The following is a 20,837-nucleotide window of genomic DNA, read 5'->3' as shown; positions in this document are numbered from 1 at the left end:
ATTTCAGGCAGTATTTTCTCTTACAATCATCCATTTATAGAGAGATGATCTAGAGTATTACAATAACATCCTGGTCTCTATCAGTTCTATCTTATTTGCTGTTTTTTACATTGTTTAAAAAAAATAAATTCTGGCTGCTATCTGCTCAGTGTCATTTATTCAAAATTCAGAATTGCTAACAAAAAAGTGATAGTTCTTTAAACATATGAGAAGGAAAAGCTTTAATTTTTTCTGATTCTAAACTTAGAGAAAGGATCTTCTTTGTCTCTCAACTTTTCCTGTGATCAGTTGTGGAAAGTGACACAGAAAGGGAATTAGAGGCCAGGTTTGGTGTGGAGTCAATGCAAAACTTTATTTATTTATTTATTTATTTCATAGGAACCTGTTCCTCTGTCAAAAATACTGACTATTGACTAGGAACAAAATCTTATGAGAATGTGATCGAGAACTTGGCTCGCTCTGGCCTTACAGTAAACTTCCCATTTGCAATTCGAATTCCTCATTAAGAGCAGGTACCTAAGAAACAGGATTCCCTCTCCAGGATTTTTTACATTCACTCAACAGTCAGACTTTAGGTTTAGCCCTTATGCTTTGGTAGCACTGGGAAACAGCACCAAGCCCCTTAGCTTTAAAGTTTGATGCACTTTTTGACTTAATTTGCCTTTCCCAGGTTCTGTAGATTAAATGGGAAGATTTTTTCCCCCATTTTGGAGGAACAGAAGGGAAAAGTTACAGAAACTTTTGGCACAACTGAAACCTTTGGTAGGTAAATGCAGCCAATTCCACTTTTATATTGCATAGGTGTCAAGATCCTGAATAGATGTAAGATCGACTGTAAATGTTGAGTAAATGGAAAGAAAATGATTATTCTGCTTTCAACATAGAATTGACTTGGGAAAAGCTTCTGATATCACCCACAACAGATATATATTTTTTTTAATATTCTTTTTTTTTTTTTTAATATTAACAATGAAAAAGTGGTAATCATTGATATAAGGTACCGATAAAACTTTCATAGAAATACATTAAAAACTTCATATAAACTAGCCAGCAAATAAAAGCATTCAAAGGTATCAAACTGCTAGAACAAACTTAGTCAAAGATTAATAGAGAACACATTCTGAAACAAGAGCCAACTCTCCTATTATGCTCTCCTTTATAATACACAAAAATGTCAGACTAATCTAGAAAAATATGGTCATTTAAAATACTAAGCAAAACATACATTAACATGTAACAAGAGCTTTACAAAGATACTTAAACATTTATTTTAACTTTCTTCTTGTTTTCTTTTTCTTAAAGGTATTGCCTTCTAACTTTTCTGCAACATTACCAATGGAATGGACGTGAAGTCACAGACAGACACTGAGGGACAAAGGGCCATCAAACGTAAGACAAAACAGAAGGAAATGAAAACACAAACCAATCTTGCTAGAGCTTAATTTGGCATACCTGCTCTATTAAGTGGTCATATCATAGTGACCACATGTAATGAACGTGAGAGGAAGTCAAAGAAGTACATATATGAATGAAATAATTTTGAAATTTAATGCAAGGCTGCCTTAAACTGGTACATGTCTCTCTCATTCGCATGTTCATGGTAATATGCAACTTCTTTCAGTATAGCATCCACTTTACCTCAATTTTTGTTAGGATTATTCTACTGAGAACTTGCACTGTCAATTCTTACTTTCCAGCTACATGAAGTCTAATTAATAGAGTCCTTCAGTGCTACAGCTTTTGGTAATTTAGATTAAACTCCAGTAGGTTCATGCAAGTTGAGTTCAGCCTAAATGGGACTACTTGGCTCCCCTCCTACACTTTGGCTGTTGGGACGATTCATGCTGCAGTAGTATTTGCACTTTTCTCATGTTTTCCTCAATCTTTTATAGAGGTTCACCATTTTAAGCTTGGATTGCGGCAAAGAAGCTGAAGCCAAGAGGAAAGCTACAGATGCTAACACAAACCTCTGCTTTACTAGCTTTAGACACCCAAATGTCACTGTCATCAGTAGGAGATTTAGCGATGATTTCAGTGGGATCACAATTTCAAAGCAAGTTACGGGCTTAGCAGCTCCACGTACGCCGCCAGCCCTCTCTGCCTGATGTCAGTGCCTAACAACACCACCGAACTAAAAACACATGGAAGGATGTAACAGAGGCGTAGGAACGATGCCAGCGCACAGCGAGAGAGCAGCAGTGAGAAGCAGTGTCTGGCATACGCACTTGTCTTTGTGAGAGAATGGCATGCACAGGATGGTGTGGATGATGGTGGTGGTGAGGATGATGATGGTGGTGGTGAGGATGATGATGGTGGTGGTGAGGATGATGAGCTCTCATTTAAATCTTCTGGATTTATCCAGTAGGCACGAGTGTCACGATTACCTTTCTTACTAGTACAGCTGATGTCGCACTGGAAAACATCTTCACAGCTGTCACTTTGCAAGCGCTCTTTCTGGAGAAGTTTGTCCACTCTCTGTATAATACACTCCAGACTTTTGTCAACATTCAACCAAACTTTCTCCTTAAAAGAAAACATTCCTTTCTCAATTTAAAAAGAAGAGACATTAGGTAACAAATCCCTTGGCAATATATTTCCTGCAATGATTTCAGTCCCAATTCCTCTACAAAGTTTCCTCTGGGCTATCATGTTTACATTTGTGCACACAAAAGCTCTGTATATGTAAATAGTATATGCGAGCAAGTCAGCAACATGTAGTAAAATCAATGAGTGGTAAATTGCAAAACTATTTTCAAAGTAAATTAGCTGAACAATTTTAAGTGCCTCTTCCTTCACCATTTATTCTCGTTTCCAGTTGGCACTATTGTTTATTCTTTAGACTCTAATGTTTGACTAGGAAATGCCTAATCACTTTTGCTGACAAATGTTTACATTTCTCCTTTAAAGTTGTATTTCCGTAAGGCCCAGAGCAATTAAAATTCAGTGACAGCCTTTCCTCCCTTCAAAAGGCTAGCAGAAGCTGACGTACTCCATTCCTTTCAAAGCTACAGTAAGATAGAAAAAAAAAAAAACTGGCATTCCCTTATAAACATGGATGAGCCCAAAAGCTAGATAAATGCAGAAAATATTTTAAAATCATTTTAGAAATTTGGTTGAAGAAGGGAATATCTCTGTTAAGTCAGATAAAGTGGGTGTGTCTGCTCTATGTTTTAAAGTGGTTATTTCTGCAAATGTAAATGCTACTTTTATACAGGCTGTTGAAAGGAACTGAGACAGGGCCCTGGGCATCCTGATCTAGTGGGTGGCATCCCTGCTCATGGCAGGAGGGTGGAACTAGATGATCTTTGAGGTCTTTTCTGACCCATGCCCCATTCTATGATTCTATGGGATGAAGGAATAAAAAGATATAATATGTACAAATATGTGTTGGGTTTATGTGGCATGGTTTTGGTAGCAGGGGGGCTGCAGAAGTGGCTTCTGTGAGAAGAATGCAGCAGCTGCCCCATGTTAGATAAGGGCCAGTTTCAGTTGGCTCCAAAGGGACCAGAGGCTAGAGCCAAACCAATGAACAATGTTGTTTGCACCTCTGTGAGAGCAGATTTAAGAAGGGGAAAAAGAACTGCTGCACAACAGCAGCTGGGAGGGTGAGGAGTGAGAAGCAGCCCTGCAGGCACCAAGGTCGATGCAGCAGAAGGGCAGGAGGTGCTCCAGGCACACAGCAGCAGTTCCCCTGTGGCCTGTGGAGAGGCCCCTGGTGGAGCAGGCTGTCCCCCTGCAGCCCATGGGTCCCACATGGAGCAGATCTCCACGCTGCAGCCCCCCCGTGGGTGGAGGAGCCCCCGGTGGAGCAGGTGGATGTGGCCTGGAGGAGGCTGCGGCCGATGGAGAGCCCCCGCAGGAGCAGGCCCTGGGCCGGAGCTGCAGCCCATGGAGAGGAGCCCACGCAGGAGCAGGGGGTCACTGCCACCCGTGGGGGACCCGTGCTGGAGCAGTTTGCTCCTGGGTCATATTGTAGCTTGCTTTTAGTTTCTCACTGTTCTGGCCTGAAAATAATGGGCAATAAATGATACTGATCTCCCTATGCGGATTGTGTTTTGCCTGTGACAATAACTGTTGAGTGATCTCCCTGTCCTTATCTCAACTCTTGAGACTTTTCCATTGTATTTTCTCCCCTTTTCCCTTTGAGGAGGGGGAGCAAGAGAGCAGCTGTGGTAGAGCTCAGCTGTCCAGCTGGGTAAAAACACCACAGTCAAACTATCTAAAATGTTTCTGGAATGCTTACAAAGATTCAGAACTATCTCCCATTTTGTATTGCAGAAAAACTTATTCAACTATACTGTTAATTGAAATAATAGCAAGAAACACTCTATGAACAAAAAGATGACATAATAATTCTATACAAATGTCTTTTTCCTATATAAATCAGAGTAACAGATAAAATTACTGTATTGTATTAGTATCTAATGAACTGAATTGGCCTTATTAGTATCTCATTATTCTGAGTCTGACTCTAAGTCAAAGCATGCCAGAACAATTAAAACAAACAAGGATGCATTTTGAAAACAAATTGGATCTCATTTCTAAAGTGGAATTGCACAATATTAATCATTGTTTTAATTTATCTTGACTATTTGTGAGATTTAATTTACTTCTGTTTATACTACACAATGACAGAATTTACACAGGCCATGTCTCATTTCAATTGGCAGTGTGGTATGGAAAACCATTTATATTCTTTGTGCAAACAGTTTTTCAAAGCTGTTCATAATCAAAACAGAGATGGACAGCAAGTTCTAAATATTTAGATGAGAATGTAGAACCAGGGAAAAGTTTGGAAGGCTGAACTGTATAGCTAACACACACAAAATATGCTTTATTTTGGAGAAGTGTAAGAGCCCTTTGTAGTATGGTCAGTTTACTTTAAAGGCTGTTTACTTTTCCTTGGAACTGACTTTAAAAAAAAACATGAACCAATTGTAGTGATCTCTGATGTTTAGGAGACTAAGAATTATTTATTAAGGCCAGTTTATATCTCCATGCCAAGGAGTAAGTGCACATAGGATGGAGAATGTCTTTCTTGTTGACTAGTACCTCCGGTAGATGAGTAAGATGCATAAAAATACATTTCAAAAAAAAAAACTATGTGTATCTGGTGAGCGGTTACAAACATTATAAATAAAAGAACACAGAAAAATAAAAAAAAAATAGGAAAAAATATTCATCACTCCACTGAGCAAACATACCCATTCCTCTTCATGCCAATCCACCTGCAGAGAAGATCGGCTATTTCTTCCTGTCCATCTGGCCACAAGTGTATCTTGATCATTCCTCAGCATCACTTGTTCCCCTTCTCCAGAGGTTGGGGATGCCTTTGAAGCTATATAATCTGGCCTTGCAGCATTCAGTCCATGTATTGAATTTGCCAACAATTTGCAGTCACAGACTGTGACGAGTTGCCGCGTCTAAAAAGCAATAAACCCCTCGAATTTTAACACCTTTCTATTATTCTGCATATGATTTATACTACGTTCTTTCACAGAAATAAATAAATAAATAAATAAACCACATTTAGGACCCACATAGGCACCACAGAGTATCCTGTAAAAGAAAATAGCCACTGTTTAGGAGTCTCTGAGGTGCCTTTAAATCATTTTATACCATGTCCTTAAAAAGCTATATAGGGTACCAAAACACAAAGGGTACATTTCCCAAGTCTGTACTACTATACTAGCCTTGCTGTTGCTGAAAATTTCACCAATAATGTGCAATTCTTAACATTTTTATTTGCACTTCACCCTGCATTTGATGAAAGTTTAGAACACCATGCAGACATTTTTATGGCCCACACAACAGTTACCACACCAGACAGACCGTGCTTAAGCCCCACCAACCTGTCTCAAATCACAGCAATTAAGACTTAAGAGGAAAGCTAAAAGTTATAATTCATGAATCAATATAATCTGCTTCCTTATTTAGTAATGTTATATTAAAAGATTTCTATAAGTTATGTGAATATGAAAAGACTCTGGCCTGTTTGTCTATTAAGAAAACAAGCTTCTCTTTATATATACACACTTTGTCCAGCTTTAGAAAACCCCACAGATTAGTTATACACACTGTAGTCATTTAGAGTGAACATTATAACTAATACATTTACATGGGGTCACATTATCTTTTGCGGTCTACAAGGCTGTATAAATTTCCCTTCAACTGGAACAATTTATGGCAAGGTGATCTGTCACTGCTGTTCCTGCCATGTGCAACCTTCAGATCTGCTTCAGGGACAGAAGACATCACTAAAACTGTAGTTGTTTTTATCCCTGTCAATAAGATTGTGTTGAGGTGTGGTTTCAGTCTGCTTTCTGTTAACAGCTATCAAAAAATAACCGATTGACATCACTAATTCAGGCAAAGGCTGTCACCATTATTCCTTATTTTACCAGTGGAACAGTAAGAAGAGTTTGATATACTTAAGTTTTGTTCAATTGCTGCTGCTTGACAGGTAACTTGGGCATATAAAAAAGGTGGTTATGGAGAAAAGTGTATAAAAGAAAATGAAAAAATGCTCATTTCTGGAATAGGACGAGTGAATAGAGGCAAACAGAGGACACTTTTGAGAGGAGGTGAAGGCAAAGGAGTATGAAGAGTAGGAGAAAACCCAAATAACATGCAGCAAGTTCTAAAAGCTTGTCTGTTTTTGTTTTTTATTTAGGACTATGCATTTTACAATACATTACTGAAAAGGTAAAATAAATGTTTCAAGAAAATTTACTAAAGAAGGGTAAAGAAGGGTTAAAAAAAAGTGTGCTTCAGTGTGAAGATGTATTCTTCTCCTACCTTATCTGCCAGGATGGCAAGTGTTCTTTCAAGGCCATTAGCTGATCTGTCCTTGGCAGCTCTTGAGAGCCTTTCTGCATAGTAGCTGACTTGAGTTTTCAGGGTGTTGATTTGTGCAATAATTTCCTTTGCTCTAACAATGTCCTGTGGGATGTATATTATAGACTGGGAACTTGTTGAAGTGCTGAAAAAGAAAGATGGATTTAAGGGGGAAAATTGCTCTAGAGGTATACACATTACGGCAGCATGCTGGGGAATTAATGGCAGACAACAAAATTTTACCTAAGCTAGCAATCAACAGTGAAAGGCCAGTGGGCAATTGCACAGCAGGAACATGATCCTAGAGCTTTCTCTGCCTTTACTGAAAGCACTCAGATGCAGATTTACTAATCCCTTATGTGACTGTGGGCAGAGCTTGTATACCAGAGGGACAATTTTGCTGATGAGAATGTGTGAGATAGATTTTACTGTCAGAGACAGAACCAGCATTTGCAATGACAGCTTGCCCCATTCTCCCTCTGCTTACAACACAGACACCTCACTGAGGCCTGCTTTGCAAAACAGTATTACCACACAGCTATCCGTGCTGTGAAAAGAAAAGAAAACCTGCACTATTTCCAACATGGACATGGCACCCAGATCCGTAATGGTGACGGTGTGGTACTAACAAAATTCCTTCTGCTAGCATATCCTTTCCTCTATTGCAGATCTGACTGGAGTTACACCAGAAAAAACAATCTTATCAAACACAAATTGAGGCCTCCATCCTTTGTTTAGCCTCTGTGAGCACACCCTCACTACACTAAACTAGGGACTTGGTAAAACTCTGTTACAGGCTCAGCTGTAACAAACTAGCTTTCTCCATCTAGGAAGGGAAATTACAAAAACTATTATACTACTAAATTACATAAAACTATAGAGGTAAAACATATCTTTGTATTGGTACACTGCAGGCCCACTAAGACCATTTACCTGGTAGTGGAGAGGATGAATGTTCGCATGCTGTTTAGACACCTACTGAAGTTGCTCTCCTAACCTAAGCCAGATGTTGACTCTCTCTCTCTAACTGATGGGGAGACACTAGTTAACTCATCTAAAGGCTGAATTAATCCTACCTGATGGAGAAAGAAAAAAAAAATCACAAAAGCTGCTTTTTAGCTTAGGAAATTAACTTAAACTGAAGTTAATTGAAAGGGCTTGGCTATTTGGACTCAACCCACTCACCACCTCTTTTTCACTCTTACACTCTTTTCATTTTTACACTCCTTTTCCCCTACAGGGAAAGCTAGATGTAGATCAGGCCTTTACTTCAGCTCCAGCTGTGACAAGCATGATGCCCGTTCATGATGTGGCATCAAGCGTGAGCATCCATTCTCTATTATCTTAATCACACTCTTTTTTCCACTCACAAATGGTTTCAGCACAGACGAACCTGCTGTGAGCATCGATCTCAGCACTGCTTGAAGGACAGAGCAATGCCAAGGGACTACAGAGAGGAGTTTCTTTTCCAGGCACAGTTGCCTCAGACCTCTACCTCTGGGAAACATGGACTCCTCTGCTATTCCTAGAGCGATGCCATTCATTTCTGCAGTGTCTCTGTGAGGTAGTACAGGAGAGTTGCATGAGGCATGCTTTGAAATCATTGCCACAAATACCAGTTCTTGTCCCTTAATAGATATTAAGGCAAGGGGGAACTTAGTCCCATATCTGTTTGAGCTCTGTTACAGGAAAAGACAGGGGATTCATTTTCCAAGGACAGGACATAATGCAGAAGGGATTTTTGAAAGAGTTTCCTTGTTTGTGTCCCTCTGGTCACCCACCTGAGTGGAGCAGAGAACAGCCACTGCCCAGTACTGCTATGCTATGTAGCAAATTAATCTTAGCTTTTAGGTCTTTCTTTGTACGTGATTTGTGCTCCGTATTGACAAGTGATCTTAGTGACAATTCCTCTGAGCAATTTCTTTCCACAACAACGTGGACGACATGCACAAAGATGTATTTGGCAGGAAAGGCCATGCAGCGTATTGAGATCTGATTTAGAGTTATTACATTTTCAATCACAAACGTTTGCTGGGATGACTGGAGGAAAATTTTATGGCATAAAGTTCACATAAATTCACCTTCCAACCTGCAACTGCTTTTTCAAATGAACAGCTCTCATTGCACAATATCAAGAAGCCTGAACACTGGCTTAAATGCTCAGTGAATTAGGGGTTCAACCTTTAATACGAGCAATTTAGAGAGAACTTCTGCACTGTTGAACCACCAAGTAATGTTTCATTTTCGTAGCACTGAACATGAAGAAAAATAAACAAAAGTTAAGTGGAAATGTTTAAATGCAGACATGGATTACAAAAGTATAACCCAAGCCCAATCTATTGCTACAAAGGTTCAAAAATCTGTAGCGTTATCCTAATTATCTTTCATCACTGGCAGAAGGTTTCTCTCTAGGGAGTTTGCACTGGAAATAACAGAGGAAAAGGTACAACATCCTCATGCTCTGTTCCTCAGCTTTCTAATTTCTTACACTCAGAGAGCGCCAGGAAGCTGTTCATTATAAGCAAACATTGCAGATGAAATGAAATTCATTCACACATTGTGTTCTACAAAGCAGCTATGATTATTTAGAGCACAATTAGGGGTGCCGTGATGCATGACATTAAAAAGCCCTGCACACATTAAAACACACCAGATCTCTGCCAAAGAAAAAGAAAGAAAAGGAAAATAAAACAACCCAAAGAACATAAGCTCTCTCTACGGAACTCTCAGAAACAGAAAACTCACCAACACTCCTCATAACTGCTAAAAAAAAAACAAAAACCAAAATAAAATTAGCAGATTGTTAGCAAATACCAAAAGCAGAAAACAAAACAAATGCTTGGGGAAATAACGTATTTGTGTCGTCTTTTCAACAAGGCAGGTACATACGATTAAACTTTTAAGCAAAAAAAACACAGATTGCCAGGGGACTGTGTGTTGTTCTGGGAAATGTTGGGGATGCAGTACGCGCAAGTTTGCCGATGAAAGGAGAAAGAACTGAACAGTATCTATGTAACGATGAAATTGAGGAGATGGAACTCAGTTCTACTATAGTGTTTGTTATGATAACATAGAAAAACTTATAAGAGCTATCTTACCAGGGAGATCCTATAATTGTATTTTATATTAACAGCCAAGTTGAAATTCATATTTCCAGAGTGGTACAAAGAACAGATTTCTGGCATATCTTGAGTTAGCTATCAAGACATTCATAATACAATGCATTTTTTAATCAATAATCCAAATTAGGATCTCACTCTTGATGTCTTTTAGGCTAGTAGGGCCCACTGCAATTCCAAACCCTAACTTCTTGGAAATATAGGCCCTAAAATCAACACTGACGTATACAGAGCTAAAGGTCAACTCCCCTAGCTTCATTCGGACACCTAATACCTAGATGTCTACACCTTAGCCAGTCTTGGACTCTTTGTGCAGTCCATGGTGAGAAACAGGACTTACTGAAGTGCATCGGATTTACCTGGCACCCTGCTGGCAGCGGGGCATGGCATGGGTGGCCTCTGTGAGAAGAGGTCAGGGACCAACCCATGCTCCAGTGGCCCCACCACAGGGCACAGCTAAGCCCCACAGCCATGCTGGTGGCATCTCTGGGATAATGTGTTTAAGAAAAGGTGAAAAGAACATCTGGGAAGGAGGGGAGGAGGGAGCAAAATCAGTGAGTAACAGCTGAGGAAGCACTAAGATCAGAGCAGGAGGTCCTCCAGGCGCCTGAGCAGACATCTCCAGCAGCCAGTGGAAGACACATGCTGGAGCAGATGGGTATTCCTGGAGAGCAGCTGCCCATGGAGGACCCTCTGAAGCAGAGAAGTGTGAGGGGGAAGGAGTGGCAGAGGGAAACTGCAGTGTAGTGAACGTAACCCCTCTCCTGCCTCAGCCTGCCCTGAGCCACTCGGGGCAGGGGGAGAGGAGACTGCAGTGAAGGAGTGGGGTTGGCCTTGGGAGGCAGGGGAGAAAAGATGCTCTTTTACTGTTTGTCTTTCAGCTTCTCACTATCTGAGGCTGTTCTAATTGACAACAAGCTAATTTTCCCCAAGTAAAAGTCCGTTTTGCCTGCAACAGTACTTGGTAAGTGATCTCTCTGTCTTTATCTCAACCACAAGCTTTTCCACTCCTGTTTATTTCCTACCTTTTTCCCTCTGTCCTGGAGAGAGAAGGGGGTGGCAAGCAGCTGGCTGGGAGTTTGCCTGACCCACCACACACAGGTATCTTACATTAGGGTATCTGTCGTGTCCCCCACTGACTCTGGAGGCAACCCAAGATAAACTAGCTCAGATGTTTACATCTGCACTGAAGATATCTAAAGGTGGAGGACACGAATTCCACCACTCCTGACTGAAACATTGCCTTTACCTGCAGATTTCTGCAGACAGTTGTTGTTGGGAGTGTCACTGTGTGTTTTTTTTAAACACCTACCCACATGGAAGACTCTTTTGTATTAACTGAATTTGTTTTGCACTTGTTCATCTTATTTAATTTTATTTTTTGTAGCCTGTAGAGATGGTTTTACACTTTAAGCTCATGACAGGAGGGCTCAGTTACACAGCACAAGGTCTTTCACAGTGTATTTTGTTAGCTTCAAACATCAGAGCACTTCATTTTTTTTGTGTGTGCTTCCTACATTCCTAAATAATGAGTGTAGCAACTGCTCCAAGATAGAAATGCCTACTTAAATGGAATAACCTGGCTGAAATGGAATGGCTGATTCTCTGTTCTGCTGCATCAAAAATCTACTCTGATTCTCTGGGTAGATAAACTATTTGTGCCTCCTTGCTTTTAGATTACTAGGAATAAATTGCTACAGTACTGTTACTGGTCTTCTAAACAAACGCTGCAGAAGCAACATTCCTCCCAGACTGATTCTACAGGGTAGCAGAAGAAGGGCCCACAACCTGTGTAATCTCCTGAGTATACTACCACAGAAATGTTATTCTTCAAATATGGAACCTGCAGTTTTAATGGACCCAGAAAGAACAGTTCAGTAACACTTACAGGAAAAGCACCAGATAGAAATTAAGATAGATGATTTCGGTTACTGAGTGAGGAGAAAAAAAAAAAAAAAGAAAAAGAAAAAGAAAGACATGGGAATTTAGATATTGCAGGAGTAAGGCCCACTGAAGTACCTAACCTAATAGAAGGAAGATATTTCAGAAAGCAACAGTGGTGTCAAAAGAATGGGAAAAGTAAGCCCAGCCTAACAGTGTTTCCTGGTTTACAGTTTTCCCTAGTCCCATCCTAGCACGGTCTTTAAATTGGGAATAATTGCACTAGGCCACTAGGCATACTTTTGCATACGTTTTTCTTTCCAGTACACATCTGACTGATATTCACAGGGTGTTACTACTCATTATCGACTGCCAAAACTGATGCTGCACTTGGCAGATCAGCTCTGAATGGTACAAATCCTTTCTTTGGAAGGGCATCATCAAAGTCTCCTTTCCCTGGCTACAATGACTCTGTATAATGCTGCTCTCATTGTTCCTCCAATTCTCCATACTGCAGCAAAACTAATGCAGACCCAAATGGTATTATCTTTTCCTTAGCAATTGGTGTGGGTGCCAGGCAGTCTCTCTCAGGATTGCACAATGGTTGAGATTGGAGGGGATCTCTGGAGGCCACCAGGCCCAAGCCCTGCCCCAGCAGGGCTACCCAGAGCAGGCTGCCCAGGCCCATCTCCAGGCGGCCTTTGATCTCCCAGGAGGGAGACTCCAAAATCTCTATGGGAAACTTGTACCAGTGCTCCTTCTCACCAGTCTCGCTAGAAAAGCAATAAACACAAATTGTCCATGAGGCTTTTGCCCATCAGGCACAGCTGTGGGTTGAAAGCATGATGTAGTGCAGCTGAAGAGCTTCTGCAGGCCAATTTTCTAGGCCACAATTTGGTAAACTCAAACCCAACACTTAAAGCAGCTAAATAAACGAATCAACAAGTATTCAGGAAAATTAAAGATTTCACTAAAAGAACTATTAGTAAGGACCTATCATTAAACAAATATGGCAATATAAAGGGGAAACTTTTTCCTCACCTCCTTTGGAAGAAAATATAGAATAATCTTCACACCGTATAGTAGAACTATTGAATGAGGTGCAACAAAAACATAGAATGGAATGGTTTTTCAAATCACTGAACATGGGCTGCTAGGAAAGGGCAAGATATCAGCCGACACAACAACATTTCTACTTACTGTTTCTTTGCCTCTTCAAATTTATGAAGCTTTTTCCGCAGGCCACCTGATTTGAAGCCTTGACAGTGAGCTGCTGGTGCTCCTATGGTGACTATGTCGTAGTTCTGATCTAAGATGGACAAAAAGGACTTACAAATGAAAGCTTGTCATCTTTACATAAACAGTTGTGTTTACAACTGGCCTGATTTTGCATAACCCTACACGGTGACTCCAGAGAAAAAGCATACAAACTTGTAACAGTAAATAATGATCAGAATCTTTGCTATTCTGACACAAACCAAAACAAGTGACACAGCAGCTTAATACAATAGATTCCCTAGCACAAAGGCTGGCTTGTGTCACCTTGGGCACAGTTAACTCCAAAATCTAGTTGTGCCACCTGTATAACAGGGATAATTGCATCTACACCTATTTTTTTGCAAAGAGATTTGGAATCCAAGGACAGAAAGTGTAATACAAATGCCAAGTAGTGTTAATACTACAGAACTATAGTTTGTGGAAACTTGACTATGAAAAAAGACAAGAACAGAACAAGGTGAAGAAAGACTTAAACAAATACCTGATCCTCCATCATCCTGGACTCTCATTCTCTGTATATGTAAATTCGTGGGAACAAATTCCAATTTTTTATCAGCTTTCAAGCTACTGGCTTTAAATGAAGGACCTGAGAAATGCAGGAGAAAAGTTAGCATAAAAACTCTGCATCTGCCTACGTTAAAATACTCAAGGGGCTTCATTCATCATTGGCTACATGCTGAAAGTAAAGCAGAGGAAAAAAAATATAAAAAGATGTGTCTTTCTGTTAACATTCAAAATTCTTCTATACTTTAAGGATAAAGTTAGAGAATGAATAGAAAGCAAACATTCCCTCCCAAAAAATTAATGGAGAAAATTAATCTAAATAGTATTTTTTACTCATCAAACTGAAACATTCTAGGTTCCCAGTTTAAGAGAAGCACTAATTGTCACGTTTGACAAGTACCACTTTATTACGAAAAAGAAATCTTGCTGACCTTTATACTGATGCAGGTCAGTTAAATTTTCCTGATAAGTTAAAATAATCGTTTGGTACTGAGTTACTATCTGTCGACGAAGGCTCTCCCAACACGGAGACAGTTCTCCCAGTTCTTCTAGTTCGCAGACCCTACGGAAAAAAAAAATAAAAAGGAAAAAGAAAAAAGAAATAAGAGAGGTGTTTAGCTCCATTGTTTACTTGACGGAGAGTAAGTTTCCCATTGTAGCTATCAATGTAGCATTTTCCCATTTTCCTCAGCTGGTGCACTGTGAACTCACTCCTATCTAACTCAGTCACCAAACTGGGAATGCTCCCCCCGTATGTCTCAAAGCACTTCTGGTGAGCTGTATCCCAAGGAACAGGGGTTCTTTGCAGGTCGAATACACCGTGTTTCCCCAGGAGCCCGAGGTGTTAGTCAAAAGCAAAGCTTCCCACCTTCTGCAGGAGCCATCAAACCATGCAATGATTTGCAAATGATGAGCACTGCCATCATGTCAGGTGACTTGGGACAATGATGACCTTTTTAGGACACTCCACGGAAAATTTATGGCTCTAAATTAAATCAGAGCTACAACAGACTGTAGCTGGGAGATAAGCACCTGACATTAGGTACAAGGAATATCTGTGGTGCCCAGGTGTCTACATGACAATTTTCAAGGCCAGGAAGGGGGAAGCCTTAAGAAGTAAGGGAGGTGGTGGAGTCACCATCCCTGCGGGTGTTCAAGGAAAGGCTGGATGTGGTGCTCAGGGACATGGCTTAGTGGGTGATATTGGTGACAGGGGGATGGTTGGACCTGATGGTCTTGGAGGATTTTCCAGCCCTAATGATTCTATGATAAGCATTCACAAGGGGTTTGAAAGATATAAGGTAACCCAACAAAGCCTTCATCTAGGATTCCGGATTTTAGGCACTCAAGTTTCACTTTGGGTGGAATACAGAATGACTGAATCCCCCCAGATCTGAACAGAAAAGCCCCTGGATTTTCCACTATACCTTGACTGCTAAATTTTCAGTCACACATGGCTATCCTGTGTTACATAGTGCACCCTAACAGTGCTGCAGAAAAAAACATTCAGTTTATCTCATGTAATGCTTGTGACTATTGCCTTGTTGAACTAATACACTATTTGGAATAAAGAAATTGGAGAAAGTAAACAAGTCAGCATTAGACAGAATTCAACAGAAATTACCACAGGAAAGGTAGATCATGTGTCAAAATGATGTAGAAGTTTTTTTTGCAGTTTTCTCAATATCCTTAATCCACAGCGTTAATCAATTGTCTATATATAATTTGTGACAGAATAATTTCTATCTACATTATTTAGGATATTACTAGAAGGAGGGAGGTTTCAAAAAAAAACCCCTTCAGACTGATTTGCCAACAGGCAACACTGTAAACTATACGTATCAGTGACTTGGAAAAAGACACTTCTAGTTTCATCCTATAAACTGTTTCTACATAATATACTATTGTAACCACCTTGTCCAGTTCCCTACTCAAAACAAAAACAAAAACAAAACAAAACAAAACAAAAAAGTCAGTTGAGTCCAGTCTTCCTGAAGTAAATTCACAGCTTAAAACAAGCTTCTTTGTTTACCCTATGAGGTAAACACCCTAAGATAGAGGTGGATGTGCATATCATAAATAAGTAGGGTAGTCAAAATATCCCCCTCATTAGATATTTCCTTTCAAAGAGCTCTGGACCAGAAAGGCTTTATGTAAGTGACAGCAGCTGCGACTATCCAAGGGTATTTTAGGAGTCACCACAATGTTAAGACAGAAGCAGCTGTGCTCGTGTAGCTGCTCTCCACTTTTCTGGGCTACAGCACCAAAACTGAAGAAAAAAGCACTTGGCCAAATCTGAGATATCCGACTGAATACAAACTGTGACTGTGCTATTTCCCACATTCTAACAAAATAGGACACTGATTCAACATGGACATAACAGTAACACACCTTAAAGAAAAAGAATTATTGATTAGAAATATAAAATATAACTCATAGCTAAATGTGTAATGGCACACCCCAAGCCCCTTCTACCACCAAGGATGTAGCAGCACAGCTATGCAAGGTACATCATTCTTTCTCTAGAGTCTAAGAACTAAAAAGCCTTAACTTGACTTAACCTGACTACTCTTTAAGTAAGTGCACCCCCCTAAACAACAAAAGGCAACAGCAGGTAAAATCGGTGTAAACTTCAGAAACTCAGTTGTGTTGTGCAGTTTTTCCATACATTACAAAAAATCACTGCAATGTTCTTTTGAAAAGTTATCATTTTTGCAAAATCTGAAAAATACTTGCAAACACTGTAGACTCCTTCTGCCTCCTCATATGGATTAACACTTGACTTTCTTTCACAACATCCCAAGAGGGTTGAAATGTATTAATATAGGACACTGAGAGCACTGAATAGCTTTATTTTTAGGTAAGGTTGGACTTAATTAGGCCTCTAGGAGAGGGATTCAAACTCAGCCCCAAATACTCAGAAATAAGGCTAAAATCATTTTACCATCCCAATGGAAATCCTGTCTTTTCTAAAGAAGACATAAACCATTCTGTATGACCCTCTGTTTGCAAAGCACAGCCTACAAATGTAGGGAAGTAATACACATAAATGGGTAAGCTGCCTGGAAGAGAGACGACTGCTTCAAAAAGGACAGATAACACTTAAGTGCAGGTAACTGTAGTATTATCTTAATTGTTCAGTCTGCCAACAATTTTCTTCCCTTAACACCTCTGTATGTTCATGTTATCATATACTCAAGCCCAAACTCTATACTCAACACAAAATCTTGTTCATTGTAACAGCACAGTCAGCAACTTGCTGCTTGTACTATTTTTCCTTCAGTGCTGCTATGCTTTAACATGGATAAATTCCTTGGTAACTCAGTAACAGCCCCATCATGGATTTATTACCACACCAGCCCATACGCACCTTGCTGCATCCTCTTCTAGAAGAAGCTTCACAAACTGCCTGGGTATGTGCAGCGACAGCACACTCTCAGCCATTTGCTCCAAGATTCTCAGGTGGTTTCCATCGGTGGTGGGGAAGCGATACATCCGGCAAATGGCGCCACCAAACACTGAAGTGGTAAAAACATTATTTAATCAGAGGGGTTGAGTTAAAAGCATACGAAATCTCTCCTACTATTTTTTTTAAAGTGGCTTTGATTCACTAACATACTGTAACACACTGCTGTAAAAATCCAGTTTAACTAGGTAGCAGTCTAGTTTTTCCAAACAGGCACATTCTGCAATGACCATTCTTCTAGCATTCACATGAAAAACCTCAAAATGATTTAAAACACTGGTATGTAAATAAAACACAGATTCAACTTGTGAACTTTTATTTTCCTCACTTCCTGCACTTTCCTCTCATGTAATCAGTTGCTGGAAAGCTAATCTTTCTTCAAGATAAAAAAATGTGAACAACTGCTCTGCTTCACCCCACCCCAAAAATGCTTAGGAAAATTTTATGGAAAATTTTATAGCACAGTCAACAATGAAAAAAGTTGTCCTCTGCTGCTTTTACAATAGAAAATGCTAGTGCAAATGATAAAATAATTTATTCTTGTATGATTCTCAGTAGGCTGCTCAGTCAGCAGCAGCCTGTTCCTATTCAAATTAAACATCTGCTTAAATGCCCTGGGGCCAAAGCAGAGAGCAAGAGCTTAGCTTAGCTTTTACTGATGCCGAAAGCCTACTTGTTACAGTCCACAGCAGCTTACCAGATTTCAGTAGTGCATCTTTCCGTAATGAAGCATATTTGGATCTGATTCCTAAAGATTCTGTTAAACTTTCGTCAACTGGTAACACAGTCTAAACAAAAAACAAACAAAAACAAACAATAAAGAAAATAGCCTCAGTGCCAAGGCAACATGAAGTGATGACCCTATTAGACAGACTTAAAGGAAGTATTCAACACAAGGAAGGTTTAAAAATAGATATTCCAGATACGTTCACTGTGAACAAAAGCTATCACAGACTGAAATAATAAATCCACTTAAATGTACCAATTTAGACATTCTTGTTCAATGCTACTGCAGAGTTTCAAATGCTGTAAAAAATTTCATCCAGTCCTTGAACTACTTAATATTAGCACCGCTCCAGAGTCCTCAGAGCTACTCAAACGCATAACAGCTGTAGGTTTGCTCTAATACAAAGTGATACTAATACACACTGCAACTGTGATACACAGGTATGGTTGCAATTATCACCAGTACATTCAGCACACAAGGTTTACAGAATTAAGCTTATGTCTAGGTTGAGAAATCTGCTGAGGTTTTGTTTGTTTGGTTGGTTGGTTTGGTTTGGTTTTGATCTAATAAAAATAAATAAATAAAAAATAAATAAAATAAAAAATAAAATGCAGTATTCAAGTAACCTGTTCAGTTTTATTAAAATCTTTTACGCTACTTTTAAGATACATTTTTAAAAGGTGCTTGAGACAATTCTGGAAATTTTACCTAATGTTCCCTGACCACCCCACACAGCTCTGCTTGATACCAGTGTCCAACTCACAATGTGCAATACCACAGCTTTGTGAAACTGCTTATGGATTCCTCAGGGTAGCAGGTGTACTAACACACAGTATCACAAACCTATTCTGATGAAAGGCACTTGAAGCTAAAGCTTAATTACTGTAAGCTGTTTTTTTCCTCTAGAATTTAGAACTCCAAACATGAACAACAAGATCTCTGCCAAAAACAAAAGTGCTCCACACCATTAGGCTGCTCTTCATAGTATTCTGAATGTGGAAAGCACCAATAAATTACAAGGCAAATTGACAGCAGGTCTCAACAGTGTTCATTTCAATGCTGGCAATAAATCTGCACCTTTCTGAAGCTTATAATGGTGATACTCACCCTTCCATTAATTGTATCAGGTGACCTTGTCACTGGAGGCCTTTGGTCAGTTTTTTCCTCCATTTGCCATCCAATAACTGTAATGTTACCTACGCGGTCACTTTCAGCAGACCTGCAACAAACACTCTGCGTTGAAATTTTTTTGGAGGTGGACCTGTTTATCAACAAGGGAACACTTATAAAAGGCTATTAATCTTCAGACCTGATGAACATTTTAAATAGGAAGCTTTTCAATTTAATTTTACATATTCTTATAACAGGCTATTCCAATAGGAAAATGTTCTCATTCCTTAGGGATACTGTCAGACCTCCTCATTAAAGGCAACACAAAACCATGAGTGTGTTTCAATACCTTTGTTAAACCAGAAAGGGTTTGGATTTTACAATTAGCCTGTTGTAGGCAAAAAAAATAAATAAATCTTAAATTGTGCACATTAACAGAGAGCAGATAATTGGATGCATACATGTGCATGTGCGCCTGTACATCCAAAATCGAATCTTTTAACTCTCAATGGGGAGCCTGCTACTTGCATGCAGCAACTGGTACAGGCTGGTTGTATATCTTGATAATACATGGACTAGATAGAAGTAGCACACTGAAAACCCTCCAGTTAATAGAGACTTGAGTCAAAGCCACCCATTAGGAGTCTGATCACATTTTGTGCTTCTGCAGTTAGATTATTTAGATTGGGAAAATCGGGGGCCTGACATTCCAGAAAGAAGAGCTGATGCTAAAGAGACAGATCCTGAAAGAAAGTGGTCTAGGGAAGAAGAAGGTAAAGATCCTCAATGAAAGAAAGGTCACTGAGGTGAGGGATGATCCTACTGATCAGGGAGGTGCAAGGACACAAATGCTAAGGACAGCCATGGTCCTTGGCAACTAATAGCTGAGCAGCTGCACAGCATGAACAACTTTATACCCAACCTTCCCAGACCAGCAGCAATCTCCCTGTTGGGGATGGAAGTCAAGACCACATGAGCATACCACAGAGGAGGGAGGAAGTGTGTGTGTGAGACAGAATCCAATAAGGTAAAAGTTCTAACCTTGCTGGTTTTTAAATAAACCCCAGTACCCTCATCTACCACAGCTGCCATTTATTCTGTCTCTCCCATGACACAGAGTAATCTTGGCAGAGATATATGTTATTATTTGAAGATAAGTTCTGAGTGGTATTTTAAGATTGTTGTTTACATTTTAGAATATGCTGGGACAACCAAGACAATAATAATAACAGTAACAACAACAACAACCACCCTGGAACAGATACCACTGGAGAGACAAAAGAAAAAGCACACTAGAAGGCTACAAGGAAAGGTCTAAACATCCAAGTCATGCAGTATGTTTATAAACATTGCTTAGCATCCAGCTTTTACATCTGAAGGGTAATATGACAATGAAAAGATATGCATGTACTCACATGCTTTGCTCTAATAATCAGAATACACTTGATATCAAAACAAGCATTTAATAAAACCTACTTTCAGCTGTGTCATGAAAGAATAAATCTAATAGAATAACCACATCTATCACAGAACCATGAAATTTCAGCTATCACACTCCTCTTCTTTTTCACCCTTGTCTTCACAGTTACAATAAATTGTACTGTTTGACCCATCATCAGTGTCATACTTTTGGCGTCTTTTCTGACTCACTTCCCTCATCTGCTCCCTCTGTTAAATCGTGTATTTATTTTTCTTTACAACACATTGGAGAAAAGCCGCAAATTTTACTTCTCTCTCCTCTTAGCATCAAAAGCTTTGTCCATGGCTTGGTTAGCTGTGCTAAGAAGTTCCTGAATGTTTGTCACAGTCACTGTTTCTAATGCTGATAATGCTGATTTACATACACTTTCTTCTTCAGCCTCTCTGATTATGTTTTTCCCTTTCAAGAGATTTTCCCTTGCCTTCTCCAACAAGG

The 20,837-nt window shown here is 39.6% G+C and overlaps 1 protein-coding gene across 17 annotated transcripts in view; it reads right to left on the bottom strand.

Moving 5' to 3' along the window:
* The window catches only part of INPP4A (inositol polyphosphate-4-phosphatase type I A), a 111,237-nt gene that overhangs the window by 25,158 nt on the left and 65,242 nt on the right, over window positions 1–20,837 (bottom strand). For 6 of the 17 annotated variants that reach the window (XM_068680896.1, XM_068680949.1, XM_068680887.1 and 3 more), the window contains exons 8-17: window positions 18,920–19,073; window positions 17,783–17,873; window positions 16,990–17,137; window positions 14,051–14,181; window positions 13,597–13,701; window positions 13,038–13,146; window positions 9,583–9,600; window positions 6,799–6,982; window positions 5,205–5,423; window positions 2,226–2,523 (exon numbers count right to left, since the gene is read on the bottom strand). In XM_068680896.1, coding sequence (XP_068536997.1) covers window positions 2,226–2,523; window positions 5,205–5,423; window positions 6,799–6,982; window positions 9,583–9,600; window positions 13,038–13,146; window positions 13,597–13,701; window positions 14,051–14,181; window positions 16,990–17,137; window positions 17,783–17,873; window positions 18,920–19,073 — 1,457 coding nt within the window. The remainder of the gene's footprint in view (window positions 1–2,225; window positions 2,524–5,204; window positions 5,424–6,798; window positions 6,983–9,582; window positions 9,601–13,037; window positions 13,147–13,596; window positions 13,702–14,050; window positions 14,182–16,989; window positions 17,138–17,782; window positions 17,874–18,919; window positions 19,074–20,837) is intronic. The other 11 variants (XM_068680996.1, XM_068680970.1, XM_068680978.1 and 8 more) reach the window with 6 other exon arrangements.

This window comes from Anas acuta, chromosome 1 (assembly GCF_963932015.1).
Source record: "Anas acuta chromosome 1, bAnaAcu1.1, whole genome shotgun sequence".
NCBI classification, from domain to species: domain Eukaryota; kingdom Metazoa; phylum Chordata; class Aves; order Anseriformes; family Anatidae; genus Anas; species Anas acuta.
This window is presented reverse-complemented; position numbering and strand designations above follow the sequence as displayed.